Genomic DNA, 15,217 nt, shown 5'->3' with positions numbered 1-15,217 from the left:
TCAGGGCTGGGGAGAGCAATGCACAGGGGCTTTGCAGTCAAGGCAAGAGGGTGGAGACCTTGCCGGCTCAGCTGCTCCCAGTTCCTTCCTTCCTGGGTCCTCCAGCTTGCTGCAGAGCTGTATGTGTTCTGTGTCTGCGCTGCCCTGTATGGTAGCCGTTAGCCGCTTGTGGCTGTTGAACCCTTGAAGCACGGCCAGTGAGACTGAGGAACCGAATTGTTAGTCCTAAGTAATTTTAATTAATTGAACGTGGCTGGTGACAGGTCTACAGAAATTACTGAGTACCTGTGGCATGCCAGATGCTGTGGGAAACACTTCTTAGGCTTGTCTCATTGAATCCTCAAAATAACCCAATGGAGTAAATGCTATTACTATTGCACCCATTTTACAGATGTAGAAAGTGTGGCTTAGGGAGTTTAAGTCACTTTCCCAGGGTCACACAGAAAAAACAAGGCATGCCTTCTGTTGCAGAGCCTGCATTTAAGCAAGAATTATTTGGCTCCCTTTCTGATACTGGGGAAGTTTAAGAGAGTCCCAACTGCTCAGATTAAGCAGACACCAGGCAGGTGATGGGGCAAGCCAGGTCGAGCACCGGGTGAGTGCGGTCACGCTGAGCTGTTGGATAATCCCCAGGCAGATAGAAGGGCAGCAGCTCAGATTTTACTTCCTGAAGGTAATAGGCCATAGGGAGCCAACCAAGAGGACCCTCCAGGCCCTGCCTCCTCAAGAGTGTGGAAACCAGGCCTTCCCCGCCCTTTGGGAGCAAGTGTCTTGTCTCCGTCGTTGTGTGTGTCTCTTTTAATATGCACATACGTTTTGACCCAGAAGTCCCACCTCTAAGAAGTATATCCTAAGGAAATAAATCAGTTGATGTGTTTAAAGGTTTAGTCCTAAAAATGTTCTGAGCAATGTTTATTCTCCAAATATTAATTAGACATTTACTGTCTGCCAAGCATAGAAAAGAAGTGCTTTTATACGTGTGAAAAAACAGAAGCTTCCTACAAGTCCAAAGAGAATGGGTTGCTGAAGTAAATCACAAGGTACCTATATGATAGAACGTTCTGTGATCCCTGAGGATGCATAGCAGATGGCTGAGGGCCGCAAAGCAGAGTAACCTAGTGGTTCAGAGTGAGAAGTGTGGAGTGTGGGGACCAACTTGAATCCTCTGTGTGCTAGCCTTTGACCTCAGGCAAGTTACTTCTCTCTGGGCCTGTTACTTCATGGATACCAGGGAGGTTAATCACGCTTACCTTGCATGACAGTAGGTGAGATTGTACAGGTGAAGCCTTTAGATCTGTCCTTGGTACTATAACTCGTGCTCAATAAGTGACAATTAGTAGGATTATCTGTTCAGTTTAGCGTGAAAACAGCCCAGAGCCTAATGTATAGTGTAAGACCTGGAATATATATCATATATCATCACAATTATATATATGATGTTTGTGATAAGAATTACAGAAATTCACTGTAGATATTCACGTCCATCTACACATACATATATGTGTATACTAGATATTAATTGTATTATCTCTAGGTAATGTTTACAGTAGCGTTTATTTCTTTGCAATATTCTAAGCACATTCCAAATGCTCTCCAGTGAATATAATCACTTACTGCTGTTGCTGTTATTATCATTATCATTATTTTTAAAACAACAAAAAGGCAGAGACTTTTACAAAGGGCAACTCAGTTATTCACGCACTAGAAATGGGTTAGCTTGTTAAATGCTTTCATCAGCTGTAGGAAGCAGTTAGCATCACGATTCCTTATTTTACAGCGGGTAGAAATGAGGCTGTCAGGGGTCAGCACTGTGCCCAAGGCTCCACGGGGAGCGGAGGCCCTGAACCTCCATGCTCTGTGCCCTTCCGGTTACGGATGGAAATTGTTCTTGAGAGCAGAGTTTGATTAGAAAACTCAGGGCACAACTTCAAGAGCATGGGGACTGGTGCAGGCCCCCAGAATACTGAAATCCCCCCAAAGTCCTTTCTGCTTGGGGACAACGTGGGGACAGAAGAACAAGATGGGTTGGCTGGTCCTAGACACAAGGATCAAGTGGCCACGGATATCAGGAGGGAAAGCCTGTGATGGCGGAAAGCTAAGAGGGGCTGACCCGAGACGTTAGCTAATTGAGGCAGAGCCTTTATGATAAACAGAAACCCGTACCTCACCCGAGATTCTGGTAGCAGTTCAGCCTCTAAGCGATCTACCCTGGGAGGGACATTTTCCGACTAAAGCTTTAAAGTTCAGGTACAGTTCTGTTCTCCTACCAGGTTCTGTCACCTGTCCATTTTTCAAACTTTTTATTGACAGACATGGAAACGGCTAATGTTTAAGTTAGAAAAGGAAAATATGCTTCTTTGGGGGAAGAAAAGCAAACAAATCAGAATGTAGAGAGGAAAAACATTGCAGTTTTTCTTCTTCATTCATCTTGATAAATGCTTTATACGTTCCAGCTCGTGGAGTCCACATCACAACTCTAAGTAGTGGGGTTGATTTAAGTGTCCCCAGTTTACACACAAGGGACCTGAGTTTTAAAGTTACTTCCTTGTTTTGGAAATGACTGATTAGAATTCTCTTCTGTGCATGTGCCTCCAGGTACAGAGTCATCCCCCTATTGACAGATGGATGTGTTATTTCTAATATTTTTACTATGTAAATGATGCTTCAAAAGACATCCTTGTACATATGTTTTCCCTCGTGTTTGTTCATGAGTATCGATCTGTTGAATTCCTAAATGGGATGTTGTGAGATCAAAGAGAATGAAGATTTTACGTTCTGTTATTTTTTCCTGTTTCTGGTTTTCCGGCGCTCGCCCACCTTAGTGCATATGCGTGCGCGCACACACACAGGCACTATTCCCGGTCCCGAGGCAGTGAGCGTTCACTGAGCATTGGTCATACCTCTTGATGTTGCACTTTTCATAACCCTCAGCAGTGTTCTGACATAAGCACTCTTGTTATCATCATCATCTCCACTTTACAGATGGGCAAACCGAAGCACTGAGGGCATAAAATCATTTGACTCCAGATTCCTGACTCCAGGTTCCTCATGCATGAATCTAACTACAGAACCCCTACTTCCTTAGCCATCATGTCCTTCTCCTGCCTGTAACCTATCCAGTGGCTTTTCCACAGCTTTCAGGATGAAGTGCAAAGTTCATAGTAACAAAGGAAAATGCACCTGATGATCTAACGCTTCTCAGACCATCAAGTGCATTTGGACTCTATTCTCCAGGCAGTGGGGACCCATAGAACGTTTGGTATCCAAGGATTTACATGGGGGTATCTGGACTTGAGAGTGATTTGTGTAACTAGCCACTCTTTTACAGTGTTTTCCAAAGGACACCCAATGTATGAAAGACTTCCCCAGGGTGCTGGAAAGGAGACTGTCAAAAATTGCTAAGGGGATCGGAGGCAGCTTCTGTGTATAACCTCCTTGTACCCCGTCCCTTCTCAAAGCTGGATTCTCAAGGTCATGTCCAACTGCCCAGCACCTGCCCAAAGTTATTTTCTGTTTGTTTGATAAGGGGAAGTGAGTTTATGCTGCGGGACTCCCGGTGGCGGGTTTGTTTTAAGATCTGGCGATCTCCGTGCTCCTCCGTCTGGGGCCCAGCTGCAGAAACCCTGACCAGGCGGACACCTCTGGGAAGTGGTGTTTTTGGAAACCAAGCCAAAACAGCGCCTTGCTCTGCCCCTGGGGCAGCTGAATAAAGCTGTTGGAGGGAGAGATGGGAGTCCAGCTCCTTCCTTGGGGTGGGGGGGCGGGTGTGGATAAGTCTCGGGTCGTGGCCTTCATTCCACATCCTAGAAAAGAGAGACTAGAATTGAAGGTCGTTAGATCTAAAGACATTAAGAGATTGTATTCCAGCCCCCCTCAGACTCAGGCTCCACTCCTCTTTATCAAGCACCTGCAGGATGCTTTCCCCAGACAAGGTCTCATGTACCCTCAGAAAGAAGTTCTCATATGGATTAGAAACGTGGCCTTGGAGTCCAGACTGCCTGGGTTCGAATCTCAGATCTGCCCCTAGCTCTGTGCTCTTTAAAAAGCAGGTAGACCTCTCTCAGCCTCAATTTCCTCCTCTGTACAATGCAGAAATCACAGTATTTACTCCAAAACTAGTGGGAGGGTTATATGTGTCCAAAGCACAGTGCCCCATGCCTGGGAATTTCCCGGTGATAGCACTGTGCAGGAGGCGTCATTGCCCTTGTATTCTCGCCGTGGACACTCAGCCTGGACCGCTTCTGCGTCTGCCTGACTCCTGGCCCGTGCTTGCTGCGTAGGACACATCGGCTCTGCAGGCCTGAGCTCCCCCTCCCGCCACGCCTCCACTTTCTTTCTCAGTCTTAGCTGTGCAACCTGCTTGCCCTCCAGTTCCACATCCAGAAACCTCTTCGGTTCCTCCGCCTTCCTCAACGTGCCGACTCCTCTTCGTCAGTAGTCAGTGTCACAGACCTGAACGGCCTTATAACCACCTTGACCCACACAGCGAACTGACCTTCACTCTATAACTAGGCAGGTAGCTCCTTGAGGCCAGGAATGTTTTACGTTTCCTTGGCCCTTGGCGTAGAGCAGAGGCTATGGAATCGATGCTCAGAAAGCTTGTTTGAAGGCCAGTAGCACTGCATCAGGAAACGGCACAATTAATGAATGAGTGGATGAATGAATGCGAAGGCGTGAGTGAAGGAACAAGTGAGTGCGTAAAAGAAGGAGTGAGTGGGTGAATGAGTGAATACACAAGAAAATGAGTGGATGAGTGAGAGAGATTGAATGATTGGTGGGGAGGGAGCGGATAAGGGAATGTGTGACTTACTGACCAGGGGATTTGGGCCCCGTGGAAAGCAGCTTGTCTTGCCCTTGTCCTTATCCGTGACCTCCCTCTCCAGGCTCAGACGTGCCTTTTCAGTTCTATCCTCCCTCCCCTTCCTCCTGTTCCCTCTCACCTGTCTCCAGAAGTGATGACTGCACTAATTTGTTCACAGACCATTAACTCTTGAGCACTGGAAGAGGCCGGCTCTGAGCTGGCAAGGGCTGGGGTGCTGGCTCTCGGTCCACCAGGAGACATCATCATTCTCTTGCCTGCCCGCCCGTGCAGCGAGGTTCTTATCTCTCCCTCTGCCCGCTTGCAGATGACGACTGCACTGACTCCTTCACGCCCAATCAAGTCGCCAGAATGCACTGTTACCTGGACCTGGTGTACCAGAGCTGGCAGCCCTCCAGGAAGCCGGCGCCTGTCGCCCTTGCACCCCAGATCGTGGGCCACACGACCGACTCTGTAATGCTGGAGTGGTTCCCGCCCATCGACGGCCACTTCTTTGAAAGGTGAGTGTGGCCTGTGAAGTGTTGATGCCCCTCTCTCTCTCCTGCCAAGAAGAGGGAAACTTGGAAGGGAAGCAGCCTTGGAGAGGGATTTCGCTGTGTTTTTTGTTCTCGATCTTGTTTAACGAGCGCCCGCCACGACTAGCACAATGACTGGTCCATAGAGGCACGATGTAGATTTGGGGGTCAGGGGATACATGAATGATTGCTAACAGAAATTAATGAGTAATGATGCATATTTTAAGTGGTGAATATTTAGCTTCATTTTATCATTAAAAACATGGAAACCTCTGTCGCCAGAACTTCCTCTGCGATGGAGGTACTGGTCTCATCTCCGTGAGCTCGGGAGTTGAAGTTGCCTCTGGTTAACGGGCTAACACCTTCCTATACGTATAGTATATGAAGGGTACATTATACATGAATACACAGGCATATATATATATACATATATATATAAATTTATTTATTTATTATATAATTTTTTTTTAAGGCTTTTAGCTTTCTCTTGAATCAGCATTAAGCAGAGCAGGGCTCAACACTGATTTTTTTTTTTTTTTTTTTTGGCTGCGTTGGGTCTTCAGTGCTGCGTGGGCTTTCCCTAATTGCGGCGAATAGGGGCTACTGTTCATTGCGATGTGTGGGCTTCTCATTGCGGTGGCTTCTCTTGTTGTGGAGCATGGGCTCTAGGCACATGGGCTTCAGTGGTTGTGGCACGCGGGCTCGGTAGTTGTGTCTCGCGGGCTCTGGAGCGCAGACTCAGTCGTTGTGGCACATGGACTTAGTTGCTCCGCGGCATGTGGGATCTTCCCGGACCAGGGATCGAACCCATGTCCCCTGCATTGGCAGGTGGATTCTTAACCACTGTGCCACCAGGGAAGTCCCACATATATTTTTGTATATTAGAATCTGTGCCTGTGCCTAGTGTTGTTTTATAGAACTGAAGGTAGAATTTTTAGAAGATCAGAGGATGATAAACTGAGGCACAAGATACCTCAGTTCAGCTCCTGTCTGCCACTCACTAGTGGTATGGCCTTGGGCAAGTCACTTCCCTCCCTGAGTCTTATTGTCAGCTGAAAAGTGGGTCTAATGATGCCTTCATGACCTGAAGGTGGAAACCTGAAGCAAACGGTTTCTTGTGCTGCCTTTCAGCATCGGGACTCCCTGAGGAGCTCAAGCTTTAGGGGATTTTAAAGGGTCATGAAACGTACTGCGATGTTGACCTCTATTTTGGTTGGAACTTGGCTATAATTTAGGGTAGATTAGTAGATTGCCCCCCTTCCAGCCCTTCTTGGGGATGTTTCATCCAATAATGATGATACAACACTGATGCTGGTGGAAATAATAACCAGCTGATGATTAATTATTACTCTATGGTCGTGGTTGTCACCGTTTATCAAGTGCTTACTCTGCACTGGATTCTGTACTAAATGCTTTCTATACAGTCTCATTTCATCTTTCCAGTAATTCTATAACAGGGGAATCAACTTCTGCATTTGCCAGATGAGGTAGGGACTGGCGCACAAAGGGGTGGAGAGCTTTGACCAAAAGCCCATAGCAGGTGGTGGGAGCTGGGCTTCGAGTCACGTTTTGCAGTGTCTTATCCGAGGCTCTCATGTTCTTTCATTAAGTCTTTCCAAACTTTGAATTATGAAGGAGGCGTTACCCCTCCCCTCAAAAAAGGCCACAAAATGTGGCAAGGAGCTCTCACAAATATGGGTGTATACGTGTGTGTGTGCGTGTGCATGTGTGTATGTAAAAAATATATTAGATCATGGCATCACGTTAAATTCGGGCTCCAGTTTTCCACACCATCAGTCCCTGAATCTAGAGCCTTCATTTGACAGCTGGATGGATGTGATCACGGGGAAAGGAAGTGCACTCCCTAGGCCCTCTGTAGAAACCCCCCTTCCTCTTCCCCAGCCATCCTCACTGGGCGCTTAGAGCTGGGGTTGGGAAACCTCATGTGACACTTCAGAGCAGCCTTTCCAGCAGCCCATAGATTTATTTATTTTTTCTGTGGCAATGAGGAGTATCAGACTTTTGGTCAAGGCTTGGCCTCGATTCCACTTGAAAATGGAAGTTTTGTAAATGAAGCTTCCTGTGTATGTATTCAATTTGTATTTCATAAAGCAGTTTTTGTCCATTAAATAAATACCATCTGATTGTTGGGAACCTATTGGAGGGCTAATTGTTGTGTAATGAGATATGTCTCTATTACATAGTGCCCTCAGCTTCAATCAATATGTTTTTAATAACCTATAGTCAGTTGGTACTTGAGGCTCGTACAATAGCTATTCTGTTCAGTCTAAGATTTCACAACGGAGTTATCATACGTTAAATTAAAACTGACATTTTAGAAACATGTCTAATTAGGGTTAACAGCTATGTAGACCATAGTCTATGGCTAAAGGAAGTAGGTCAACAAGTTCAATAAATTGTTGTAAAGGAATGGAACTGTCACCCTCCCATCCACACGGAGTTCCTACTGGTGGAAATCGGCTTAGTACAAAGTGCGCGAGCTTTGATGTCAAGTTGTCTGTGTTCCAGTCTCAGCTTCACCACTCCCAGCCTATGGGACCTTGGGCAAGTCATCTCCCTTCTCTGATCCTCTCTGGCCCTCTGCATCTTGTTCCATAAAAGGTGCTAACCAGGCTCACTTCCCCTGGCTTTTGTGGCGAATTCCACAAGATGACCTCTGCGCTATGCCTAGCACACACGCTCTGTGTTCAGGAAATACAAGCTCCCTTCTTGTACAGTTTTCCAGAGCTGTTGAGCTACTTGAAAAGTTCTCTTTCCCTGAAAAATCTCTGGTGTTTTCCACTACATTCATCAATGCCAACCTCTCGCCCCTGGCCATCCTCATGTCCTCCTGCTGTTCCTCACATCTGTGGTCTAAGAGAATACAAGGGTTTTCCTTAAAAAAACATATTCAGATCCTCCCACAGCCTGTGTCCTCACACATGGGCAACTGAATAAATAATTCAAGGCCACCCCTGGCTTTTTTAACTCCTTTATTTTTATCTGTCTTGCAAACATGTGTTGACTAGATGGTTGCATTTTTCTGAACAATGGGCTGTGGTGTATTGGAAAGAATGCTGGACTGGGGACCAAGAGACCTGGGTCTGAAGTCTTTGCAACCTCATCCATTTCTTCTTCCTCTTCAGCCTCACTTTTCTGATCTATGAGCTCAAGGGGATCCAGCCTTGCTCAACCAAGGTTCCTTTTCCAAATCTCAGAACACAGAAAATGACTTTTGAGTAACTGTTTTCTCAGTTCTCCTAAGGGTGGTACATAACTAGTACCACTTTAGATGCATAGGAGAGAGGTTCATTCATTATGTACAGTGGATGCCTTAGAGAAGCACTGTTCAATAGAACATTCTGCAGGGTCCAGTATGGTGGCCATTAGTCAACTGTGGCTGTGGAGCAGTTGAAATGTGACCAGTTTAAATGAGGAACTGAAGTGAATTCTACATTTATTTAATTCATTTACATTCAAATAGCCACATGTGATTAGGGGCTGCTGTATCAGACAGCACAGACTTAGAGCTTTAAACTTTGATTCTCATGGAACCTGGGTAAGAAAGATGATCTCTTCCTGTGTTAGCATCCTGTATTTCTATGATTTCAGAGTGTGTGTGTGTGTGTGTGTGTGTGTGTGTCTGTCTGTCTGTGTAGATACAGGTGCCCATTGAAATCAAAGAAATGCCAAAGATTAGAAACACATACTGTACACTCCCTGAATGTGTGTAGGATCTTGCCTGATTTTGGTAAAGCCCATTTTGACTCTGTGACTTTCTGAGCTATGATTTTGGTTACTTTGTACTCATGCTTCTCAGTTTCCTTAACTATAAAATGGGAACATCACCCACCATACTCAGGATCACCCACCTTTGCTCTTTAGTTACTGACTGTGCTTTTACTTGTGTCCAGCTTATTCTTCATTCACCATTCAGACTGATCATTTTAGAATGTGAATTAGGTCACGTCACCCGTGTGTTGCAACCCTCCAGTGGTTTCCCATTACTTCTATGTGTAATCTAACACGTAGTCTACGGCACCTCCCGTGATCTGGCCCTTGCCTCTCTTACTGCTCTTTCCTTCGTCTGTGACTCTTGCCACTCAGGTTTCTTTAAGGCCCCTTATGGACCAAGCCCTTCTTTCTTGCTTAGGTCCTTTACATACCTTTAGACTGAACCTGGAATGCTTTACTCCCACTCTGTGTCATTCTTCACCATACCTTGACTAACATCTTCTATGATTATGCCAATCTAAATAAGCCCAGCACGCTCCACCCCATTATTCTCTCTTACATCATCTATCAACTTTCCTTCTAGAAATGCTGAATCTGTACTGTTATATCTATTGATCTGTTTGTTTAGGGACCGTTGCCTCTGCTGGATGGAAAGCTCTTACGAGGGCAGGTACCACACCAAATGTACTCACCCTTGGATGGTTAATGTCTGGTAGTTGTACAGTGCTAACAACCAGCGGCTGTTCAATGAGTATCCACTGAATGAATAGATGAAATATTGAATGAACACATGAACCGGTGATCGAACATGAGGGAATGCACTTGGTAGAGCTCTGTGTAAAATAGGCACCTTTATTGTCAGGTGGATGATGGCTTATTCACTCATCAGAGTGTTTATTGGGAACCCACACTGTGTCAAGAACTCAGTGAAGCGCAGGTGACTATATGTGTATCATCTAAAACAGAGCATCTAAAGAAGTAGAAAGGCTCAATTACCATAAAGGTCGGCGTGACTCCTGATTCCATACAAGGATGTTTGTAATCTCACTGTCGTCATAAAGCCAGTCCTGTGACTCTGAGTTGCTATGCATGGATTGTGGTCATTGTAATGGAACCAGAGTGGTGCTGAGCACCTCTCTCTGCTCTCCTCACCCCCTGCCTGCAAGCATATTTGTATAATCATCATTACTGCTAGTCCAGGAGTGCCTTATACATACTGCAAATATACAGAAAGTTCAGACAACCAGAAGGAATAAAAGGAGGGAGGGAGGAATCACCCTGTGTTCTACCACCTAGAAATTACTGCTGATAATATTTTGTTGCATTAAGATTATTAGAACAGGGCTTCCCTGGTGGCGCAGGGGACCCGCCTGCCGATGCAGGGGACACGGGTTCGTGCCCCGGTCCGGGAAGATCCCACATGCCGTGGAGCAGCTGGGCCCGTGAGCCGTGGCCGCTGAGCCTGCGCGTCCGGAGCCTGTGCTCCGCAACGGGAGAGGCCACAACAGTGAGACGCCCGCGTACCGCAAAAAAAAAAAAAAAAAAGATTATTAGAACAGCATTGAGATGCTGCTATAGATACAGTTTTGAATATGACTCTTTCACTTAACATGATAGCTAATGCATTTTTCCATAAAATTTAGTAATCTTTGTAAGTATTTTTTATAAAAACTGCTTACCATTGCACTGAGCAGATTAACCTTAGGCCATTTAATCATTCTCCTATCACTGAATATTAGTGTGCTTATAACATTTCTACCTATGTATGGTTTCATGTTTACAGTGATAAGGCTGAGGATGCAGAATCTGCAGTTTGAGGGTCTAGACTAGGTTCATCATGGGTCTTAGCAACATATTGGAACGACTGGTATTTATCCATCCATCCATACATACATTAAACTACGTATGTTGACCACCATGTAAGTAGGTAAGCAGGGACGTGAAGTGTTCAGATTTAGGTTTGGGGTTGAGCTCCCTGGCAGCTGGGTGGAGGAGGAATAAGGACCACCAGCAGACTGTGATGTTGATAAGCATGTGAGCCCAGGGGCTACGGAGGTTCCCTATGAAGCAGAAGCCCTAAGGCTTGAGATAGGGTTCCTCCACTGTATCTTTCAGGTAGCCAAAGTCTAGTGATTCTTCTAGGAAAGAGGTATTGGAAGGACCATTGCATTTTGAGAAATAATGGGTTGGGCTATGACATTTCTTGACATTTTCCCTTTCCAGTCCCTCTGTAGGAGTTGCTCAGATTCACAGAGTTTTGGGCTCACTCACCCTCGTACATGAGGAGAGGGCTTATCCCCCTCCCTTCCCAGCAACTGTCTCCTAAACAGGAGCCAAGTCGGGAGAACAAGTAGGATCCCAGAGGCTGTTGTGGCTAAAGGGAGATTGAATCCAGACACATAAGACACTAGATGATAGGGAAAGCCACTGTAACATTCTGCTTCTGGGGCTGGGCTGGTCCCATCGAGGGACTGGCTTGCCCCTTGGAAAGCTGCTAAAATGAATTAGATGGCATGGTTAGGAAACTGTTTTTGACTGTAAAATCAAAGAGTGACTCATCCAGCCCCAGAATGTCAGGGCTAGAAGATTCTTTAGGCATCATCTAGTTCAGCCCACTCATTTTCAGGTGAAGGAACTGAACCACGCCTTCTTCCTATTTAATACCTAGGATACTGGATGGTTCCTGCATATGGTAGGTACCTGACAGATATTGTTAAAAGAATAAAATTTGAGGTCCAGTGGGGCAAAAGATTTTCTCACAACCACACATCAAATCTTCAAGGGAACTTTAAATGTTTGATGAAATGAAGATTAGTGCAGGTCGTAAGTTGATTCTTTTGATTCTGGGCTGCTTAGAATGAAAGTGTATCCCCCACCAGAAAAGAAGCCACTTAGGCCCAAACAAGGCCCTCGTGGGCTGTGGGGAAGAATTTCACTCACGGTCATATTCTGGAAGCTCTGGGAAGACTGGAGAACACAGACGGGTTGTAACCTCCGCCTTCGGCTTGGTCAAGCCAGGGACTCATTCAACTGTTCCTAAGTCGGTGCATTTTCCTTCTTTCCTTGGCCTCCTAGAGAATTGGGATCAGCATGTGACCTTTGCCTGGAAGGGAGAATCCTGGTGCAGTATGCCTTCAACGCCTCCTCCCCGATGCCCTGTGGCCCATCAGGACACTGGAGTCCTCGGGAAGCAGAAGGTAAGCCAGCCTGGAAGCTCTTTTGCTGGTTGGGTGTGCAAAGAACACTTTCGATATAGTTGGAGTTTTATGATTTTGCTGGTCGTTTTCGTGTACTGTCTCCTTTGATCTGAAGATCGCCCTACAAGGCCAGTATTTTTTTTTGTCTTTTTTTTTTCCTTCAGCTTTATTGAGGTATCATGGACATATAACACTATGTAAGTTTAAGGAGTGCAATGTGATGATTTGATACATGGATGTATTTCAAAGTCACCACGGTAAGGTTAGTTAACATATCTGTCACCTCATATTTATGTTTTTTTTTTTTTTAAGTGAGACCATTTAAGATTTCCTCTCTAGGCAATTTTCAGTACAGTATTGTTAACTATAGTCACCATGCTGTATATTAGAACTCCAGAATTTATTCATTGTATCAGTAGGAGTTTGTACCCTTTCGAAACCCCACATCAAGGCCAGTACTCATGCATTTGTTCAACACAAGTCTTTTGAGCATCTGCACTGACCTAAGCATGTCATGCCACTTTACATATGAAGAAACAAATTCCCTGAGGTATTAAGTAAGTGCCCAAGGCCACACACCTGGTAAGACACAGTATGTGTATGTTTATATGTGCCCCAGACCCTGGCAGCCTGAGAGGGCATAAATAAACAGGTGGCGTTAGAATCAATACACACCACTAGCCTTTGATTCTTCTACAGTTACTTCTGGGGTACCCAGGGCCTTCTTACATGTGTCACAGCTCTTCCTCTCGGTTTCCTTCCATGAAACCTCCTTTTCAGGATCCACTTATCCGCAAGGCACTAGAAGGAAGCACCTCATGACTGCCACGGTTGCGGCTCCACCCATGACCAGACCTTCCCCGCACAGGGATGTCTCCCAGGCCTCCCCAGGAGCCAACCATCTCTGTGCTACCTCACAGTACAGCTCACTGCCCCTCAGTTTTCTGGAGAAATTAAGAAACTGCCTTTCACCCAGTGCTTTGTTGCACTGTCGCTTGGCCCTGAAGGAAGAGAGCTTGCAACTTAGAGAATCTCATGGAAAATTGCCTATTCCGTTTCCTCCTGCAGCGTCTCTTTCTTTGGGGCACAGGTCTAGTCCCTGAAGCCAGGCTGGCAGAGACCCCTCAGTCCTCCGTCTCGCCCTCCGTTGCCTTCAGAGACTTCCACTTAGAAGCCCCCTCTCTGTCCTTCATTCTGCTAGGCAGGTCAGCTCCTGCCAGCTGTCTTTGGGTGGGGACCCCAGTCCACCAGAGGGAGCAGAATCTGACTCCTCACTGAGGTTCAGTGAGAACTCCCCCGTCTCCCTTTATATTTTTAGAAAGAAGGTTGAAAAAGAAAAAGCCAGAGATAGAATAAAGCAAGGGAGAGGGATCAGAGAGAAAAGTGAGGGAGAAAAATGACAGCGCTGTGCTCTGTTATCTTCTAAAATAGCTTAAAATAAAAATGAGAGTCGAACTGGGGAACTGGGGAACTCTATAAACAAATTCATCCGGAATGTAAAGCCAGAGGGATGCCTGGGAGAAACCCTTAGCTCAACCTCACAGAATCACAGGCTGTCAGCCCTGGAAGGGACGCCTGGGGTCATCCAGCCCCAGGTCCCACCCCGGGCAGGAATCCCCTTTGTGCCCTCCCTCACCGAGGCTCTCCCAGCACCAGCTCGTGTATTTCCTTGGCCTTCCCATTCTAGCTCCATCTGTTAGAAAGTTCTTCTTAAAATCTGCAGTGGTAACTTTTTCACCCAAACTGAACCCACGTTCACGTTGGGTTCTCACAGAAGAAGGTATGGGTCTCTTCCATGCAAGGAATGAACCCATCTCATCTCTGCCCACCATAGGGACTGTGCCGGGCACATGGACTGGGCAGAGCTGACTGTCTAATAGGGGAGTCAGATGAGTACGTGGGCAATCACCATCGGGTGTGATGAGGCTTGTGCTGCGTAGGGGACCTCGCCCCAAATTGAGACTCATGCCACCCAGGAAATGTTAACACACCAGTGAACAAGGTACATTTAAGAATGTGAGAGGGGCTTCCCTGCTGGCGCAGTGGTTGAGAGTCCGCCTGCCGATGCGGGGGGACACGGGTTCGTGCCCCGGTCCGGGAAGATCCCACATGCCGCGGAGCGGCTGAGCCCGTGAACCATCTGCGCGTCCGGAGCCTGTGCTCCGTAACGGGAGGGGCCATGACAGTGAGAGGCCCGCGTACCGCAAAAAAAAAAAAAAAAAGAATGTGAGAGGAGTTGGATATGTTTAGAGCACTGGTTTTCTCAGTGTGATCTGGAGGCTTATGGGGTTCCTAAGACTTTGTAGTGTGTCCTCAAAGTCCAAAGGTATTTTCATAATAATGCTATGCCACTGTTGACCTTTTTCACGCTCATTCTTTCCTGAGTGTACAGTGGAGCTTCCCAGCAGCTGCATGGCATGCGATGTTTTACTGCTCTGACAGCTAATGGGACACATACTTATGTGTCCTTGTGTTTTAAAGTTTCTCAGTTTTAATCCACAATGTGGTAACGTCTAATAGATATAACGTACATAAACGAAAGTTCTTCAATAATGGGATAAGAACTTAAATGGGTCTGGAGTATGAAAAGGAAGGTGTGGGTGAGGGAGAGGTTGGACTGGGGTGATATGTGTGATGTCCGGACGAGGATGGGTTTGGATTATTCTGAGGGCAGTGAGGAGATGCCACGTGCCTTGGCAGGTGCCTGGAATATGGTGAGGTGTGCTTGTTAGAAAGATCGTCTGGGCTGCTCTGTGGCGAAGAGATCGGGGGAGGAGTGGATGGGGGAAAGGGCGCATCCAGGTGGCTGTTTCAGGAATCCAGCAGACGGATGGCGGTGGCCTGGATGAGGTCAATGGCAGTGGTACTGGAGAAGAATCAATGGAATTGAGAGAGATTTGGGAGGAAGAAGTAGCAAGACTCTACCCTGAGACTTTTCTGGCTAAAATCAT

General features: G+C 46.4%; 1 protein-coding gene across 1 annotated transcript in view; it reads left to right on the top strand.

The window, feature by feature from the left end:
- PAPPA (pappalysin 1) overlaps positions 1–15,217 on the top strand; it is a gene marked incomplete at its 5' end in the record, with an annotated part of 255,185 nt that overhangs the window by 64,604 nt on the left and 175,364 nt on the right. Inside the window, 2 exons of the mRNA XM_082842115.1 lie at positions 5,127–5,319; positions 12,145–12,266. Of these exons, the coding sequence (XP_082698241.1) occupies positions 5,127–5,319; positions 12,145–12,266 (315 nt within the window). The remainder of the gene's footprint in view (positions 1–5,126; positions 5,320–12,144; positions 12,267–15,217) is intronic.

The sequence above is a fragment of the Leucopleurus acutus genome (genome assembly GCF_964270905.1).
Source record: "Leucopleurus acutus genome assembly, chromosome: 7".
Classification (NCBI taxonomy): Eukaryota; Metazoa; Chordata; class Mammalia; order Artiodactyla; family Delphinidae; genus Leucopleurus; species Leucopleurus acutus.
The sequence above is the reverse complement of the archived record's forward strand: the minus strand, read 5'-3'. Positions and strand labels throughout refer to the sequence as shown.